This window comes from Pseudopipra pipra, chromosome 16 (genome assembly GCF_036250125.1).
Source record: "Pseudopipra pipra isolate bDixPip1 chromosome 16, bDixPip1.hap1, whole genome shotgun sequence".
Lineage (NCBI taxonomy): Eukaryota > Metazoa > Chordata > Aves > Passeriformes > Pipridae > Pseudopipra > Pseudopipra pipra.
The window spans coordinates 10,845,348-10,863,659 of record NC_087564.1 but is presented as its reverse complement, the minus strand read 5'-3'; the positions used below and the strand labels follow the sequence as shown (position 1 = coordinate 10,863,659).

Sequence of the window (18,312 nt, the reverse complement as noted above, 5' to 3'; positions counted from 1 at the left end):
AATATTCCGTATGCACATATTGCTCTTACAAAACACTGACAAAATGGGTTTCACTGAGTAGATTGCAACTTTGATTTCATGAGCCTTCTCAATCCCTACTCCCCTAAAATCAGCCTATAACTAGTAGGACAGATCAAAATGGACAAATTCACATAGTCATCCTGACACTTCTCAGACATGTAGAGACATGTCCTGTTGGACAAATACTTCCTGGCAAGACTTAAAAATGTAATTTGAACTGAGCTTATTCCAGAGACAACCAAAGCTCCTGACCACATAAGTCTTGCCAAACTCTTCTGTGACCAGCTTTTGTGCTGTCCCACTCCAGCATCCTCTAAGGTGCATCCTGCTACACCTTACCCCTGCTCTCCCTGTGTCAGTTTGGTGCTCTCTGCTTCCTAAGCTGTTCCTAAAACTTCAGCCAAAACACATCCTGAATTCCAATGCAAGATGCTGTGGAAGGCACAAGGCGTTTGCTTGTCCAGGAGCTACACCCTGGTAGCTACAGGAGTTCCCTACATTAACTGCCCTGCTGGGAAGCTGCAGGGAGATGATCCCATTTCCCTCTCCAGAGCAAGTCTGTGCCAGGGCCACTGGTTCAGACTCACTTGCTCCTGTGTAAGGCAGCAGGTCCCAGATCCCCTGGGCCCGCACTATCACATCACATCACATCACATCACATATAGTGCTCCCCAGAAGAGTTCTCCCACTTTCTGGGCAGAACTGCTGAAATCCTTATTGTCTGAAGGAACTCCAGACCGCTAGTAAGCAGGCTGCAGTTCATTTAAGCCTTGCCAGATAGTTTTTTGGCATGCTTCCACACTTCTCCATGAAAAAAAAGCAACTTGGAGTGTAGACAATTGACCCTGAGACTTAGAGCCTCGAGCCATTTTCTGCCTGGTTCAGCTGGTGTTGGCATGTGCACGGAGGCTTTAACCCCTGGCCAGGCTCTCTGCTGTCATTACTTCCCTGATCTGCTTGGAACTGGCAGGTATTCCAGGAGTGGTGGATTCAAGGAGCAATTTACTCTGAGAGCATCATGACTGATAAGCACCCAGATTTTCCACGCACATGCAGAGACACATGTAAAGGAGGTTGCAAGTGCCATCATAAAATTCCTACCCCTGGAAGAAAGTCATGGCAAAACTGAAATAAAACCCCAATAAAATCTATCAACCAAGCAACCAAAACCAAACAGAAACCACCAACAAAGTGAGAATAACAAGGTCAGTGTGTGGTGTTATGAGCTTTAAAAGCTGCAGCATTTTAAAGTAATTTTTGTTGGAGTTTTGGCACAGGCACTCCAAAGAGTAAGTAAGAGCTTTCTAATATTTTCCCTTACAAAATAATCTGAGTCAAATTAGAAGTACAATAAAATATTTTTTAATATAATAACACTTAATTCTCAACTCTTACATTTTCTTGGGGTGTACACAGGCACTGATAGCACAGAATAAAGTATCTGTACGTTTTCTTCTCAGTATTACTGTGGACAAACACAGGAGACTCCAAACCCTTCCATTGGCAAGCACACTCCACATGGACTGTGGGCCAAGGGGAGGGCACAGATTTTCCTGTGTAAAAGAAAGGATTTTAGAATCAGAAAGAGGTAGGTCTTAGAAGGCCTGGGGTTTTCCTCTTATATCCTGTATCCTACAAACCAGGTGTATTTGATCAAAGCTGGCATTGGATGGGAAAGGACATTATGGTGTTATCAGTCACCTTCCTCCTCAGCACATCAGGGTTAAGGAGAATTATTAACTCATGATCTGTCCCTGCAGATGGGTAAAGTGTTCACTAGGTAGATGATGGCACGAACTTTGAAGTCTTAGAGGTCAATTGTCTACTGGAAGCTTTCCTGCTCAGACAAATGGGAACATGTGCCAAAAAGTAGATGGCAGAGCTTTAATTATAGTTTCCAGTAAAGATGTTGAAAGTACCTGCTAAAATATGACTTGCAAAAATCTCTAATCCATATTTCTAAATATAAAATGACTTCCTGTTTGTTATTTTAATCTCATAACCTCACATTTTTTACTTTAAAAAGCACCGCCGACTACCCTTTTGCAAACAGATGTATTATTTTTTTAGACTCAGCAACTTCCTTTTCTGTGTAATGTCACAGCAACTTTCTCTACAGGCATTCTCAGGTTTTCTTCTTGTAAAACAACAGCAGCCGAACTGTAGCATGGTGAAAATCAAAATGAAAACTTTTCAGTGGTTTTTTTTTCTTAAAGAGGTTCTGTATTTGCTGTATAAATCTCCATGTGGACCTCTACATGAATATTGTGGATAATAGATTAGACTGTCTCTTGCTTGTAGGTCAAATCTTCTTGATCCCTTATTTGTATATACAAACTGTCTAATTCCTTTTATACAAAGATGAAAATTGCACAGTGTTTTATGTGGGAATTTGGTTGGATTTAAAACTAGTTATATTTAATGGTTAGATTCCCTAGATTGCTTCTGGTTTGAATTCTTCCATCATCAATGATTTTCCTAATTTCAAAAAGTTGCCATTTGAAATTTGAAGCAGAACATTTCAAAGTTTGGAGTTTTTCAACTTGAATTTTTGAGGATTCTTAAGGCAGTCTCCAAGTTCATATATTCAAATTCGAACTACAAATAAAACACTGGCTTTGAGAAAACTACCCACATATAAATACCCTTCATGTCTAAGGCTTGTTTATTTTTCCAAGAAGAAATAAAACTCATCTTCTTGTTTGGATAACAAATATTAAGGCTTAACAAGACACAAAGCCCAAATTGCAAACAGATCCAAGGGAGGGGATTTAAGATGTAAGAGTTGCAATGCCTGGAACAAATTAGATTGTCCACATAGATCGCAAAGTGGCAGTAAAAAAAAAAAAAAAAAGGCTAGAAATTAACTTGAAATCAACAATACAAAATTAAAGATAAATTCACTCCAGTAAAGCTCAGAGACAGACATTCATATCCTGCCTTCAAAGTAAAATGGCTGCATCCCTGCTCATGGCAAGGTCCCTTTCTGCATCTCTGGAGAACATGAAGATAAGTGAGGCCCAGATCCAAATCCTGTTGCATTGAGTATTTTATGACTCTGCATCTCCTCCCACAGTCAGTGCCCATGGATATCACAGCCCATGAAGAAAGGAAATACTGATGTCCACAGGAGATTTTTCCTGTTTGCCTCCTAAAATATAATGGAATGAAAAAGCTGTGTGATTCTCAAGCCTGCAAAAACTGGAGTGCTCATACAACAACGATAGACATCTAAAGTACTTTTCATGTGTGAAAAGCAGGTGGTCCTGAGGGCTTGGACATATTTGGGCATCTGAAGTTCTACTTTTCTCCTCAGCTGCATGAAAGAAGGTTCCAGCTATTACAGACCTGTGATTGACAGCTCAAGTGAAAATTAGGAGTAATTCATTTATGTACTCACCACTTTGGTGAGAGTTCACAGATGCCTAAAACTGGCTGAGCCAAAACCTCAGCCCAGCGTTTTTTAGGATAAATAGGGAGATCATCTGAGCTGCTGCCATATAACATTGGCTTTCATAAGCTGTTCTGAGCCTAAAATAGCTTTGCTTCCCACACCTTACAAACAGAGCTACTTTCCTTTCTACTTTTTTTTTTTAAATCTATTTTAAAGGGATTTATAGTGGAGCCGAACTCTGTTAAAGGGCAGGATGGCTTTGTAGTGTGCCATCAATGCACTTTAACTTCATCATAAAGGCAAAAGTAGATTGTTGACTTAGGCCTTTGCAGAGAATGAAGTGCAGTGGTTTTCCTTCTAGAAAATAACTTATTCTCAAGCTGTTTTCTCTTTCAGAGATTGATATTTGAAATGACATTTTTATTGGGGGAGTGAATGCTGGGCCCAAAGACTGTCAGATCAGTGATTTGGTTTCACCTCAGAGTATTTTGAACCTGACACCCTCAGGGTGGACGAATGACCATTTGCATAAACTGTTTAAGGCGAGATGTCAAACATGTTTTGGAGAGTCTTGTCAAGTAAGACAGCAAAATTAAAGGAGTCTTAGAGCAGAGCAGGAGCCTCTATAACAACTGTGCAACATTAAATGTCCATCCTTCACTTGCTCAAACTTGAGTTTTACCAGCATAATTCCCCTGTCTGGGATGCAGTCACACCCTGCACACTGCTTTAACAAGAAATGTCACCATATTGCTTTAAAAATACGTGTTGGAATGAGTTTTATTTCCTGCTTATAATTCAGACTATTCTGCAACAACAAAATCTGTGTTTTTCAACAAAAGAACATGTAGAAACACACGCACTTTTGGTGTGCTGAAAAAGACTCAAGGGTACCATGTCAGTTGACATTAAGGATGTGGTCCCAAACTCATTGGCATTATTAGATTTTTGCCATCATCCCTGAGACTTTTTACTGGGGACACATGGATTACTGTACTGTAGCAAACCCTGGGTCCATCCAGTGAAATTCCCACAGAAGGAGAGTATCCCTACAGTCAAATATGCATCTGGACAATTTTGCAATGAATTAATGGAGTTTAGAAATGTTCATACATTCTCACTATGTTACAAGCTTTTCAGAACCCTCCTTTTATTCATCCATTTCTCGTGCCTGTCTCACAAAAAAAAAAAAAAAGATCCAGGAGCCACAGAATTACCTGCTTGTTTCACCAAGAAAGTGCTTGGGTTTTCCTGGCTTTTTTAAAACTTCTTTTGCTTTCATTTTTTCATCATGAGGGGAATCAAAAGCAGATTCAGTGTTCTATGAGATTTTCTTTCTGTGTGAAAATTTGAAAGGAAAGGCTGTTACTGTTCTCTTGTGTGATATTCTCCCGTGTGACATTCATTCTGTCATGGTGAAGAAATGAAGCTATAGCTTTTGTGGCTTGAGCTCTTTCTTGGCAGTCTGCTACCACCTGCCTGTTTGGGATTATTTTTACCCTTTATTTTTCAGCCCCTTTATCCTCAGATGTTCCAGAAGCACCAGGAGCCACCACATTGCCTGGAGTTCAGCAGTGGTGCCAGTGCTGCTCCTTTTCAGCTGATACCCAAGAGGTCTCTTGATCAGCTGAACTGCTCTGTGGCCTCATCCATCTCCTACTGAACCAGAATTTCACTGACCTCAGTAGGAGCTGGAGAAAATCTTAATTGAATATTGTGAAGATAAATTGGGATTGATTCCAGCTGTATTTTGTAATACACCTTTTCATCATAAAAGGAAGATAGAAGTAAAATGAATACTGACAGGTTGTTGAATTTTGACCCCAGTTCATTTATTTTGGTCACCATCTTTTCTCATGCCCAGCTTGAATACAGTCCTAATTCATATATTTTTTAAAACCTGCTAGTTTATTACTCAGTAATTGGTGTTAGGTTATGATCTCTGCCTTTGCAATACTTCTCTTAAGATAAGAATAACTGCCTATTTTCTTCCTATTATTTTTCTTCACAGAACTTCCAAACAAATGAAATTAATTCTGGTTGATTTCTGCTGTTATTGGTCTGTAACAGTTTGGGATACACTCTCCACTGGGTATAAGCACCCAGCCTTTCCTTCCCTCCAAATTCAAGGACACATTAACAGAATTAAAAGGGTTTGTTGTGTAGTTTATGGCAGCAAGCCTTAGAATCCACAGTCCACACCAGCCTTTGCATACACTGTCATGTCTCTTGAGCTGTGTTGTCCTTGAGTGGAGAGGAAAATGCAGCCCAGTGGAAAGCACCTGCACAAGGCCCCTTCCTCCTACCCAAGTGTAGGAATTCTTCTCAAATTAAACATAATCCAGGAAAAATACAGTGATAGTGGTATAGAGCTGAGTCATGTTCCAAGAGGTACCTAAATAGACTGTGGGTCAAACACTGCTTCCTGAGTTCTGTAGAGTTGATGTTAAAGACAAAGGGTAGTTCTACATAGAGCTTCTCGAGTCCAAAGCACTTAGTCATCTTCACTAAGGGAGAAGGAGATCTGTATACTCATATTTAAATGGTTGTTGGAAGCACTAGGCTTAGGGAAGGGAAAAAAATGTTTCTTTTGAAAAGATATTTCCTTGTTTTGACTGTTTTTCATTTCATAGCCATGGTGCTTTTCAGCAACCCTCATTACACATATCAACAAATCTCCTTCCTTTCAAGTCTGACAGTGTTAATAAAAAGCCAAAGTTGTGACAGTTCTGCTTGTTGACTGCCTGAGCCTTGAACACAAGAGGGAAAACATGATGCCAGTTAACCATGGGAGCTGAAAACTCGGAGAGTAAATACAGTCATTATACTGAAGCAAGACAACTTGAAATTCTGTCCACAGAACAGGTTGTTGCCCTCTTTGGGGACTGACTGCAGAAAGTGTTACGCTCTTGTTTTCCTTCTGTGTCCCCAGAGCTGATGAAAGGAAATTACTGACAGCCTTTTGGGTAACTGGCAGTAGAAGGAGAACTGCATCTCAGCCCCCAAACTGCTATTACTTCTTGCTTTGTCTTGTGCTATGGTAGGTTTATGTCAACGGGGAGTGGGTCACCAGCATTGGAGAAGGAGGCAGCTTCGGGGAGCTGGCACTGATCTATGGAACACCCCGGGCTGCCACTGTCAAGGCCAAGACAGACCTGAAGCTCTGGGGCATCGACAGGGACAGCTACAGACGCATTTTAATGGTAAGTTTATGGAGAAGGGCTCCTCTACAGAGTTGGTATTTTTATATTTTATCTTTTGTAGCGCCAGCACTTCTATGTTCAGAGTGCTCTGGTGATAGAAGGCTGTGCAGTCTGTGCTTCTGCACAAAAGAGAGCGGACATGACAAAAACATTGAGTAACTGAATTAAGTGAACTGAAAGAAAAGGGGACAGGATTCAGCAGAAAGACGCTGAGTCAGAAATTCAACTGAATAACATTATGCGTAACTGCTACACATGAATGAAAACCTCAGGAGGCCTCTGGTACCCACCAAAGCTCTGCAAATCCTCTCCTTGTCATGAGCCTTGAAATGTCTCTCAGCAGCACCTCTTGCCTATGAAGTCTTTGTCTGAACTTGTGTTATATTCCTCAAAGCAGGTGATAGAAAGTAAATCCAGGTCCACTAAAATAATAAAGGAGTCCTGGTTGGACTGTGCCCCCCATCTGTGTTAGCCAGCACCCAGCCACAGGTACCATGGGATGGGAGCTGCAGAGCCCCTGCCAATGATTCATTGCTCTGCTCCTTTCAAACTCCCTCAGCCCTGCAGCAAAGCTCAGCAGACCTTTGTGGCACCTTGGGGGTGTGTGAGCTTATGGATTTGATGTTGGTTCTTGAGTGGTGAGTTTATAGTGGAAACTTTGACAGATAATTAACTTCAGCAGAGTCATAACTTTTTTTATGAGTTTGTTTCCAATGTCCATGTGCATATCTTCCTTCTCCTTGAAATATTCCTTTCTTTTTGATAATTAACAGACATAACTCTATGTAAAGCTTCTTTCTCAACATGACTTTTTTCTGAAAGCTGCATTATTCCATTCTGATCTGAAGGAAATGACACTATGCTCTTAGACTAATAAAGGAGTGTGCATTTTGAGATCACCTATATTTCCAGTGGATGTCATGGAAAACAGAAAAATTAGGAAAGAAATAGAGATTTTACACTTACATGATTAGTTCTTAACCACAGAGTGTAAGAGTGATCTTTATTTATCCTGTTGGATGTCTGTATGAGCATTGCTGGTGTTCACTCCATATTTCAAGGGCTGAGTTCAGTGTCACATAAACAAAATTCACACTGACATCTAGGAGAGCACATCTAATGGAAATTTACTCTATCCCAAAATATTTAGCCTGATGGCTCAAAGACAAAATAGAGGAATAATGATGAGAAGTGTACTGTCTTCTCTCTGGTGGGTAAGCAGGATGAATAGTTTTGAAAGCTTCCCAGTGCAGGGAAGCAGGCAGAGGTATTTCTGAAAGATATTTCTAAAACATAGAGCAGGAGAATTACTAAAGAGATTTAAGAGGCACATCCAACTTATTTGTCCCTTGTCCTTCATGGATGCAGTGGAGGGATGCCTGGGATAACTGGTGGGATGAACCTGTGTGCCACAAAGAAGAATCCAAAATACAAAAGAGTAGAAGTGTAGGAGGGAAATAAATGTCAGGACAAGACACATATTCCTTGGCCTTTTAAGCAGAGCTTTTTGCAGCTGCCTGTAACCTTGCTACTGAGGAATTGAAGGGACAGATTCACAGGCTTAGCAGCCCAGAGGTGATTTCACTGCTGGTGTTGATGGAACTGGTGGTACCTGACATCGTCCAGCCCTGTGAGCTGTCAGGTTTGGTCATGTGTCCATTATCATCTCATAGCACCCTTCAGAGGATGAATACTTGATGCAGAGACAAGAATTTGCTAAAAGGATTTCAAGTCTCAAGTGGAAAAGACTTTATTCATACATATAACTTGAATATTATGGAGATACTTCTATTTGATTCTAGTGTAGTGCTAAGTGCTTTTCAAATTAATTTACATATTCTCTTGACCAGTAACTGCTCTACCTTACCTAGCAAGCTCAGTTTCTGCTATTGATGAGACCTTTAAATTAACATGGATGTGTTTTCTTTCCCTCTGTCTCTTCTTGGGTTTTTTTTACAGTTGGGGTCATTGAAAATTGGTGGTCTGTTGCATTGCATTAGACACCCAGACAGCATGGTTGCAGTATTCCCAATACTCAGATAGGAAATATTTCAAGTAGCATGGTGAATTAATTGCTGCAGGTATAGAAGATGTCCAATTTTCAATGCTGTTCCTGGTGAGTGCAATTTAGCCATCCACACACTACATAAATCCTGTCATCTTTCCATTTATTTGTAGGTGCAGGGTGGATAATTTCTTTGCTGTAGGTGAAATCAGATACCTGTCTTTGTGCAGTCGTGTGAGGGCAGGTTACAGTGGCTCTCTGCACATTTCCTCAAGCCTAAGAATTAATTACATCATGTTTCAGTGGCTGCATTTCATACTTGAAGCGAACTCCACCATTATGGGGCTGGTTTTGCTGTGCTCAGTTTCAAGACGTATTAAGTAGCTGCCTTTCAAGTCCCAGAAACATGGTTTCCTGCCATTTAGCCTCTAACTGGATATTTTAGATGTAGAAATGCTTCTGCCTTTAAATAAGAGGTAGCAACATTTAGGATATTTTTGAAATCTGTCATTTAAGCTGGTAAAACTCGTGAGTGAGCAGGTTTTTCTTTTCTTTTAATTTTCTGGTTGCGAGCCCTTTTGTCCAAGGGATCAGTGACCTTTTTCTCCCCAAGTTATGTTTTTTTCCTGTAGTCAGATAAAGCCCCTCCATAACCCAAGATAATTATTTCTCTCGCCTGCATTCCTTCCCTGCCGTGACCAACCCCGTGTTTTCTCAGCCTGGTGTTGAAATTTTATTTGGGTTGTAAATATTTATTTGCAAATCATGCCTTCAGATCCACACTTGCCAAAAAGATTTTATCCTGTCATGAGACACTTGACTCTCCACCTCATTTCTCCTTGCAGTCACTGTTTTGGTTCTTTGCTTTGCATTTAGTAATTTCTGGTTTTTATTTCTGTTTAGTGCCATTTTCCCCACTTATGTGTCTCATTGATCCTGACTGGTTTATGGTATGAATAAAATGCATTTCTGGAGGCTTGGAGTTTGGGTTTTCCTTTTTATAGATGGACAAAGCCCGATTCAGAAAGTTCCTGCTGGTTTTTAGTTACACTTGTCATCCATTTATTGTTTAGCCAGTCCCAAGGGAAGTTTGTTAAAACAGATATATTTCTTTATTTCATTGTCTCAGCTTAGGTACCCTGATGTCTTGAATGTCACATTCAAGTTTGTTTTAGCAGCTGTGATGACTGTAAACGTTGGGATAGGTCCTTCTGTCAGGATTTCCAGTGAAATTGCTTGGCTTTCACTGCAGTCCTTGACAAAATATTACACCATGAAATTCACTGTACTAGATGGGTTACAAAAAACCACTTCGACGTGTTCCCCCTGTGGTACACTCACAAATTATCTGTCCATCTGTGTGTTCCAATTATTTCATAAAATAATCTTTGCTGAGTCTCATACTTTTCACCCTGTTGCAAATTTTTTTATGTGCGTGTTCTCTGTGTGTGCACACATAAGCACAGACACACACATTTGTGTATATATTCAATATTTATTTACTTACATTCTTCTGGGAGAGCTGCAAAGGACTTTTTTTGCCATAGGCTTCTCATGGAATTCAGTTGCTGCTCTCTTCTTTGCAATTTGGATTCAAGAGCATCTCAGAATGGGGAACATCCCAGGGTAGTACAATATTTGTATTCTAAATATAGCAAATACCACAAATACCAGAGAAGCAAATGTCTGTATCCCAACATCAGATTGATCCCCTAGACAATTCAGTTCCCAGACTAAGAAAATTTGAAGTATTAATTTCTTGCAATTTCTTCTTTAAGAAGACTTGATTCAGGATAATTTAACTATCCTCTAGTTCCCACGGCCCAAGATACCTGGCTCTGAGAGTGGAGTTGTACAGGCTACAATACTTTTTGCCTATTTGGCAAACTTTGCTCACAGAAAGGGAATTGTAGTATTGGGATGTAAGTCATGACAAATCAAGGTTAGTCAGTTCCTGATCTTACACTTCATTTTATTTATGCTCTTTTTGGTTTCTTCTACCGTCTTTTCACAGCTTTGAACCTGAGAAAAAATTCCCTAACAAGTGCTTTTTTTTCTGCTCAGAGAAAATGAAATCAGGAGGACTTTGTGTTGCCATAAAATGTAGGTTGTGTAGTGGCCAGAGCATAAAGCAAAGCCAAAGGCTGCAATCCATCCAGCATCTGTGGAATAAAGCCCAGGGATCGTGTGGGCTGATTTGCTGTGGATCATGGTCAGTATGCACAGAGACTCTTTCTTTCATGCTCCTGTAAGAAAGCACACCCAAAGCATCATTCAGTATCAGGTTGTGCAGGGATTACATGGAGCTGCAGCAGTCCAGAAGGCCATTCCGGCACCTCCTGCCAGGATAACTCTTTATTTGAAACCTGCTTTGCCGTTCAGTAGACATTTGTTTGGCTTCTCACTGAAGGTGGGAATTTCTAAGGAGGACCCAATCAACTCCACCTGAAAAAATGAAGCAAGAAAGAAGACACAAAGAGTGCTGGAGGGAGAAAGAAAGATCAGACTGGAGGACTGGGAGGAAAAAAATGGAAGAAAACAAAGAAGGTGAAGAAAGGGCAGTTGGAAAAGAGATGAAACAGATGTTGAATAGGATCTCAAAAAGACCTGTTACAATCTCTGGGGCATTAATATTTCCCAGCCTGTGTGTTGCTTAAGCTAAGCCTAGTGCTTGCTACATTAAGTGGTCCTAAAACTGGCTTTGAGCCCTTTTCTGTGTGGATGTGATGAACACGAGTGATCTTGTTTCTCCTTGGGATTGTCTCAGGGAGGAGCACTGCGGCTTGGAATATTAACGAGGCTTCGTAGTTAATGGGAACCACTGTCTTTAAGGAGATGAGTTTGTGCATGACAGCTCAGAACCAGGGAGAAAGTGAACAAAGGAAAGGGGGGAGAGGGAGAAGCAGCGACTATTGAAATAAGATATTAATAGGTTAGAAAAAAAGCAGAATTAATAAAGACTTCTTAAAACATGCCATCAAGAACCCTGCCAGTGCAGAATTATTCATGTGCATTTACTATTGTTTTTATCTGGCTTAAGCAGTAAGATTTCTACTGCTTCCCTTGGGAAACTTCTCTGCAAGGGAATAATTCTTACATTGGGAAAACTTTTTTGATATTGATCTTAAATTAGATTTTCTTAATTTTCTCCTATTACTTTGAGTTATGTCAAGTTATGCTGTACTGAATTGCCCTCTCCTTCTGTCATATATCTGTAGATGATTATCACTGTCTACTTAAAACCTTGCCACGGTGCGTGCCAGCTATGAGGATGACATACCTATGATCCCAGTGCTGAGCCAACAACTACAGGCTGACTTTGTTTTGCTCCTTCCTTATCAGCTCTCCCTGAGTGTTTTAGCATTTCTTCAAGCTCTGTTGGATTTGGGAGCACGTTTCTGGAGAAGAGGTACCGAGACAGAATGTAGCACACCAGGCGCCGTCACATCTGAGCCACGGAGATGGAGCCTCTAAACTTCATTCCTGGATGATATCTTGGCATGTACAGACCAAAATAGCCTTGGCTGTGTTGTTGTTGCAGTCTGATGCAGGTCTCACCTACTGTCTGTAAATTTCTTTCAGCTTTACAACTTTCAGGTCTTCTGTTTGTCAAACATCTCTGCTCTGGATTTCTTTTTCTTAGCTGTTTTTTTCCCAATGGAAGCTAATTCTATTATTTTCTAGTCCCATTTCTAATGTCTCTAGGTCCTTTCTTGTTATTTTCCTGCTCTGGCAAGCTCTCAGCATCTCATAGTCTCTAGGTATTGTTACTGTCTGATTTGTTGCTGCTTCTAGAAGATCTATGAAAATATTGCATGAGAACAGGCTCAGCACATGTCCCAAGGAATGTGCTGGTTGGCACTTCGATTAGGAGAGAAGTCTGTGATGGTGTTTGTACCAGTGGCCTCAGCAATTTGGGTGAAGTGAGTAGACCAAATAAAACAAGTGTAAAGAGGACCTCAGGAGTCAGAGGTGACATTAAGGCTATGGGAGGGGATGAGAGGGGAGTATAAGGCCAGTCAAGGAAGGTGGGAAGTACCTAGATATCTTTAAGGTCCCTTCCAACCCAAGGCACTCTGTGATTCTATAATTCTATGTTCTCTGTTTCATGGGAGAAAAGATGGTTAATACCAATGGAAATAAGCACATAGTTTGGTTGGTTGTAAGAGTTCTACTGCTGGGTTGTTTCTAGCTTGCTTAAGGTACTGATCTCTCAGAATCCTTCCCCTCACTCTGCTTGTGAAAGCTTGAGCAGGAAAACACTTTCAAGTGAAAACAATATATGTGAGTGTGAGTGAGGCTTCTCCTGTCTGGAAGAAAAATTGGGATCTGGTTGTTCCAATTGGGATCCAGCCTCGGGTGCACTGAAAAGGCAGAAAAAGATTCTGTGCCTGCCTGGGCACCCTGAGGGGAAGTTCTGTTGTTGTGTGGCTTGTGACCCCTGTGTTGTTTGTCTCCCTCAGGAGAGAGGAAGGGATGGATGGAGCCATCCTGCAGGTTGAGTCAGGAGCCATCAACTGGGTCACCTTTGGCTTCAGTGCATGTGCTGGGAAACAGGAGTCCTAAGCCTCAGTCACTAGTTCCTCCCTAGGCTCATCTTCTCCTTCACCTTTGTGGGATCATCCTGAGGCAGGGGATATTTAATGCAGTGTAGCCTGCATTAAGTGGAGTCCCACTGAGGTTCTAGATACTATCACAATACAAAACATTTTAACAGCACATTTAATTAATTCTTTCCACTTCAGTTTCACTTTTGCACTTGCCTTCACTGTGGATTCTGTACCGCTGCCCTGGCTTAGTTTAGCCAAGACATAACACACCTGTTTTCCTGTAGGAACTGATGGGCTCTTCCTCTCTGGGCCAGGTGGGATGTCTGCAGTTCCTGCCTTCCTGGGTCTCTCTAAATACTCAAAGCTGTGGTCAGGCGTCACTTATGGCTGCTGATTACTGCTTCTTAAAATTCATCTGTGTCCGCAAGTCATTTAAAAAGCATTTTCCACATCTGTCCCCGGGTGTCCCAGCCCATCAAACTAAACCACCAATCTGGTTTTCCACAGCTGTCAATTTTGCTGGACTTGTTTCCACTCGATTGCAGGGAGGAAAGCAACAACTGCGCAGTGTCCAGTTTTCCATTCTTTGTCTCGCAGCGAGCTGTCAGGGGCTGGCGTGGTTTGCAGAGCCTCCTGCGTTTGAAGTTCTTCATTTTTTTTCTTTCTGGCACTTCAAATGCTCTCGGGGCCCCCCGAGGTTGAGAACCAAGTTTGTCAGACAGAGAGGTCAGACAGGGGTTACCGATGCTATCGCTGAGGAGAACTGTCATCACCAGACTCGGAAATTATGAACGGGGTGCGGAAGGGGAGACCTCAGTAGCTGGTGCTGCTGCTGAGCCAGAGCTACTTGGGGAGACTGGCAGCTCCTGATGGTGCTGTGGCTGTCCTGGAGCAGGGGTGGCCCTGGGAGAGGGGCACAAATGGGAGCTGTCCCCAGAGGAGAGCACCTGGCATCTTCAGCTGCTGCTTTGTCCAAAGCTGGATCCAAAGCCTGTTGGTGTTGGTGGAAGGATTCACATTGCTTTGGGGGTTGTTGCAGCCCCCCCTGCACAGCACATGTAGGAAGGGGGATGATGTTTAATTGTTAGTTACATCACTCCATTTGAGTACACCAGCCTTTCCCATTTTCATACTTTAAACACTTCTGGATGCTTTCACAGTGGAGGGTAGAATGTTTTTTCTCTCCTTTTCCTTTCTCTATCCTCACTTTCTGCCTCTGCTTCCAGCACTCACAGGTGCTCACTTGGAGAAGGAGGAATAGAGAAGTGGCTTTTTCTGTGGCAGACACTGACATTTGCTTTCGCCTTCTCTACCCAGCCTATGAATAAATGGCATCTTTATCTCCCGTTTCTTGAGAAGATGAATGTGTCATCCTTGTGTTGTGCCTTGTAGATTTGACTAGCAGGCACCAGGCAGCCTTTGACATCCACAGGGAATCTGTCCAGGCAGAAAGGATGTTGGGTGTCATCAGTGTGGAACAAACTGCATGATACCAAGGCAGACCCTGGAGTTCCTCTTTGTTACTGAGGAAGATTTTGTTTTCAAGTCATTTGTGTCACTGCAGAAGGAATTAAGGATTAATTAATTATTTTTGTATTAGTAAAATTGCATCATAATTATTCCTACGTGAATGGTCTCCCAAAATCTGTGCTGGAATGGTGACATGGTTTCTGTCTTGGTGATCAAACATTATGTGAGCAGAAGGTGTCTTGGTAATTTATCACCTAACAAAATCTTAGTAGAATGGGGAATAACTGTGCTGGTGGCTGCACATACACTGATGGATTGTCTGCCACAGAACGTTTAAATCCTGTTAAAATTGTAATATGAATAGATTGCTCAGCAGTAACAGTAGATACAACACTGTACAGAATATTACAGATAAATACTCTTGGCATTAAAGAGTTTTTAACCTAAAAGGATGGGATCCATCACGGGGACATGTTAAGTTTTATCCTATTTTGTAATTGCAAATTCCCTTCTGGCAGGGCCTCGTTGGGAACGAGATATATATTGAATTAGCTAAAGAGTTAATTGAAGCTCAGGCTTTAAAATGAGTGCCTGTAAATAATGGATACAATTCATCCTCAGTGTCCAGTAACACCAGTGAAGTCAGTGAAATTACACCAGGATTGAATTTGAGTCCTTCTGTCTTTGCTTATCAGCAATACAACTTGCCCAGACATTTTATGGGGAAAGATTTGCCTGAGGCTGTTTACACTGGCTATGCTTAAGAGTTGGAAGGGGAGGGAAGAAAAAAAAAGAGCAGCTGTAGGAAGAAATCACAAAAATACTTTGTGTAATGTTCTGCCTCCTTTTTCTCTCTCCTGTAATAACAGGGCAGCACGCTGAGGAAGCGGAAGATGTATGAAGAATTCCTGAGCAAGGTCTCCATTTTGGGTCAGTTGCCCTTTGGAACTTGGCTGTTATTTCCCCGGTTATACGTGTTGGCAGAGTGAATTTTGGTCTTTGATGGCACGATGAAAGCAATGGTGGTCAAACAGAAGGGCTCACATTGCACTGTTTCTGAAGGAATGAAAGTGTAAAGGGTCCTTTTCAGGACTTGTTCTTCTCCATCTTTACTATGCACTGAACTTGTATTTGAAGCACACATTAAACATGGGAGCAGGCACACACTGGTAACCTTTCAATAGCTGCTGGTCCCTAAAGATCATATGGATGGAGCAGAAAGCAGTGCAGAGATATGAATTTGTCATAAAGTCTAGTTACATCCTTCCAGGGGACAGGTGAGAAGCTTTTTCCTGCAAGAATACCGTGTTTATGTGCACTAAACAAACTAACCTTAAAAATCAAAGTGGACTGATCTTTTTTCTTCTGTGCATTTTACAGCCCCTGTCTCACATTCTTAAAACATCTGTTTAGCTTCTTGTCCTTGGATTTTGTTTCCCTTTGATTAATGTGATAGCCACGAAATTTGGACATGTTCTTGATGGCCTTCAGTAGGAAAAACAACAAACCCATAATGCCTGACCAATCAATCACCATTAGGAGAACAAAAGCCTCTAATAAGGAGGACAGTGTTAGACAGTACAATGAGTTGTTGATTCTGTAGGAGAAACATGTTTCTACTGGGGCTATTTGGAAAAAAACAGTTCAGGATTCATTTGCTATATAATTAAAATATTTGTATTTCTCCTTAAAAATTTTCTGGTTCTTGTTTATGGTATTCACCTACCATTTGAGCTGAGGCACCTGAAATATGAGAGTGTCTCAGTGAGAGTATACTTGAACTTCTGAGAGGTGCTATCCATGAAATTTTCAATTATATTTGTATGCTTAAAGTAAGGCCAAGTATGTTGCTGACTTATTAATGAAGTTTCCATCATTTAAATACCTTCTTTTATGCTTAATTTAAATCTTCCTAAATTAAGAGCACAAATTATACCAAATTACAACGAGTATTTCAAGAAAAAAGGATCTGTGCACCTGCACTAATGAGGAGCAATTACAACAATGAGACATCTCAAAACAATTTCAGAGTAGAAAGGTTATTCAGAGATGTGCTTCCTTAAACATGCGGTTTGCAATGTAATTATAGCCTAATTTGTAGTGTGGCTTTTGAATCTCAGTAAAAAAAGAGGAAGGACTTCAAGATTTGAACCTTTTTTAAGTACAGAAAAGCAGTGAACAAAATAACACATCATTGCAGGATTATGGAAATTTAGGTGAAATGTGTAAGGATCTATTTGACATGTCTAAAAAGTAGATGACACCTGGGAAAGCAGGAACAGCACAGAGAATTCAACTTCACTTCATCCTTTAATGTGGTCAGAACTCTGTGATTTCCTGGTGGAAAAACCTCTACCTACTTCTTCTATATATTTTTTTTTTCCAAGGCCTGTCTAGTGTCTGTAATTAGCCATATAACTGTAGGAGTCACATTTTTCTTTTTAAAATCTAAGGATTGTTTAGGTTATCAGTAACTGCTTATAGTGTATTGAACAAGATATGGAAAAACTAGTTGTTTTAAATCTTTCCTTTGTAGTTTAATTTAATATAAAACCATGAATTGATACGTACAATTTAGGAATTGCAAAAAATTTCATATGGTCTACTTTATTTGATGCTTAACTTCAACTCTGTGACTAAAACTCGTAGAATATTCTATATAACGTTTGTTTGCAAGAATTATTAACCAATGTATTTGTAGTGGTACAATTCCCTTAGACAAAAGAGAGACACTTCGTGACTAAAGCTAGATTTAGCTTTGAATTTTTCATAAAGCCAACTGTAGAGAAAGTTTCAAGAGACTCTTTCTTTCCATTGTTAATTACCGAGTTCCTTAAAAAAAAAAAAAAAAAAGAGAGAAAAAGCCTTCTCTAGTATGTATGAAAGTGTTTTATGCTTATTTTTAGTCAAACAGAGCAGTTTTTGAATGTTGCATTGACAATATGGGCTTGGTCTTTGACATTAATGCTGCTGCAACAAAGGTCACAAACACACCAGGGAAAGGCTGTAGTGATTATAGGTAGGGAAATGTTAGAAACAATAATTTCTCAAACATAAAGTGGCATAAAAACATGAAGATGTGTGTCAGCCAACTCAAAACTTACCTTTGGTGCATTGATCACTTCTATCTGGTTTCATTACCAGACTCAGTGTACCCTTCTGAGCTCAGCCAAAAGGCTTTTTAACTTCTAAAGAACAACTCTTTCACCCTCACACAATACTTCTAAGAAATATTTTGAACAAAATGGGGAAACCAGAGTCTGACAGAACAGGACAGATCCTGGTGTCAGAAAGCATATCTTGACTTATATTGGTTCAATAGTTCATAATAAGTCAGAATCAGCAGAGCTCTGGCACATGAGTTTTAGCCCAGCTTTTTGAGGCAGTGAAGGTTAAACCATTGTATTATCTGTTTCTTTTAATAACTTTTAAACCTGTAATTTTTCAATCAAATCTGATAAAAGTACAAAAGTTCAAGTACAATTCACTGTCTTGAATTCTCATGCAAATGGGTATTGGAGAGAGACACAGGTGGCACCTCTCCTCTCCAAGGGCAGGGCAGAGAATTCACCCCTCAGGCAGGAGGAGGAGGGCAGTGGGACACTGAGCAGTCCTGGATGTGCCCTCTGCAGGCTGGCCTTTGCCATGTAGGTACCACGTGTAGGGGAT

At 40.7% G+C, this 18,312-nt stretch overlaps 1 protein-coding gene across 2 annotated transcripts in view; it reads left to right on the top strand.

The window, feature by feature from the left end:
- Positions 1–18,312, top strand: part of PRKAR1B (protein kinase cAMP-dependent type I regulatory subunit beta) — a 93,980-nt gene that overhangs the window by 54,825 nt on the left and 20,843 nt on the right. For both annotated transcript variants that reach the window (XM_064673085.1, XM_064673084.1), the window contains exons 7-8: positions 6,460–6,618; positions 15,513–15,573. In XM_064673085.1, the coding sequence (XP_064529155.1) occupies positions 6,460–6,618; positions 15,513–15,573 (220 nt within the window). The remainder of the gene's footprint in view (positions 1–6,459; positions 6,619–15,512; positions 15,574–18,312) is intronic.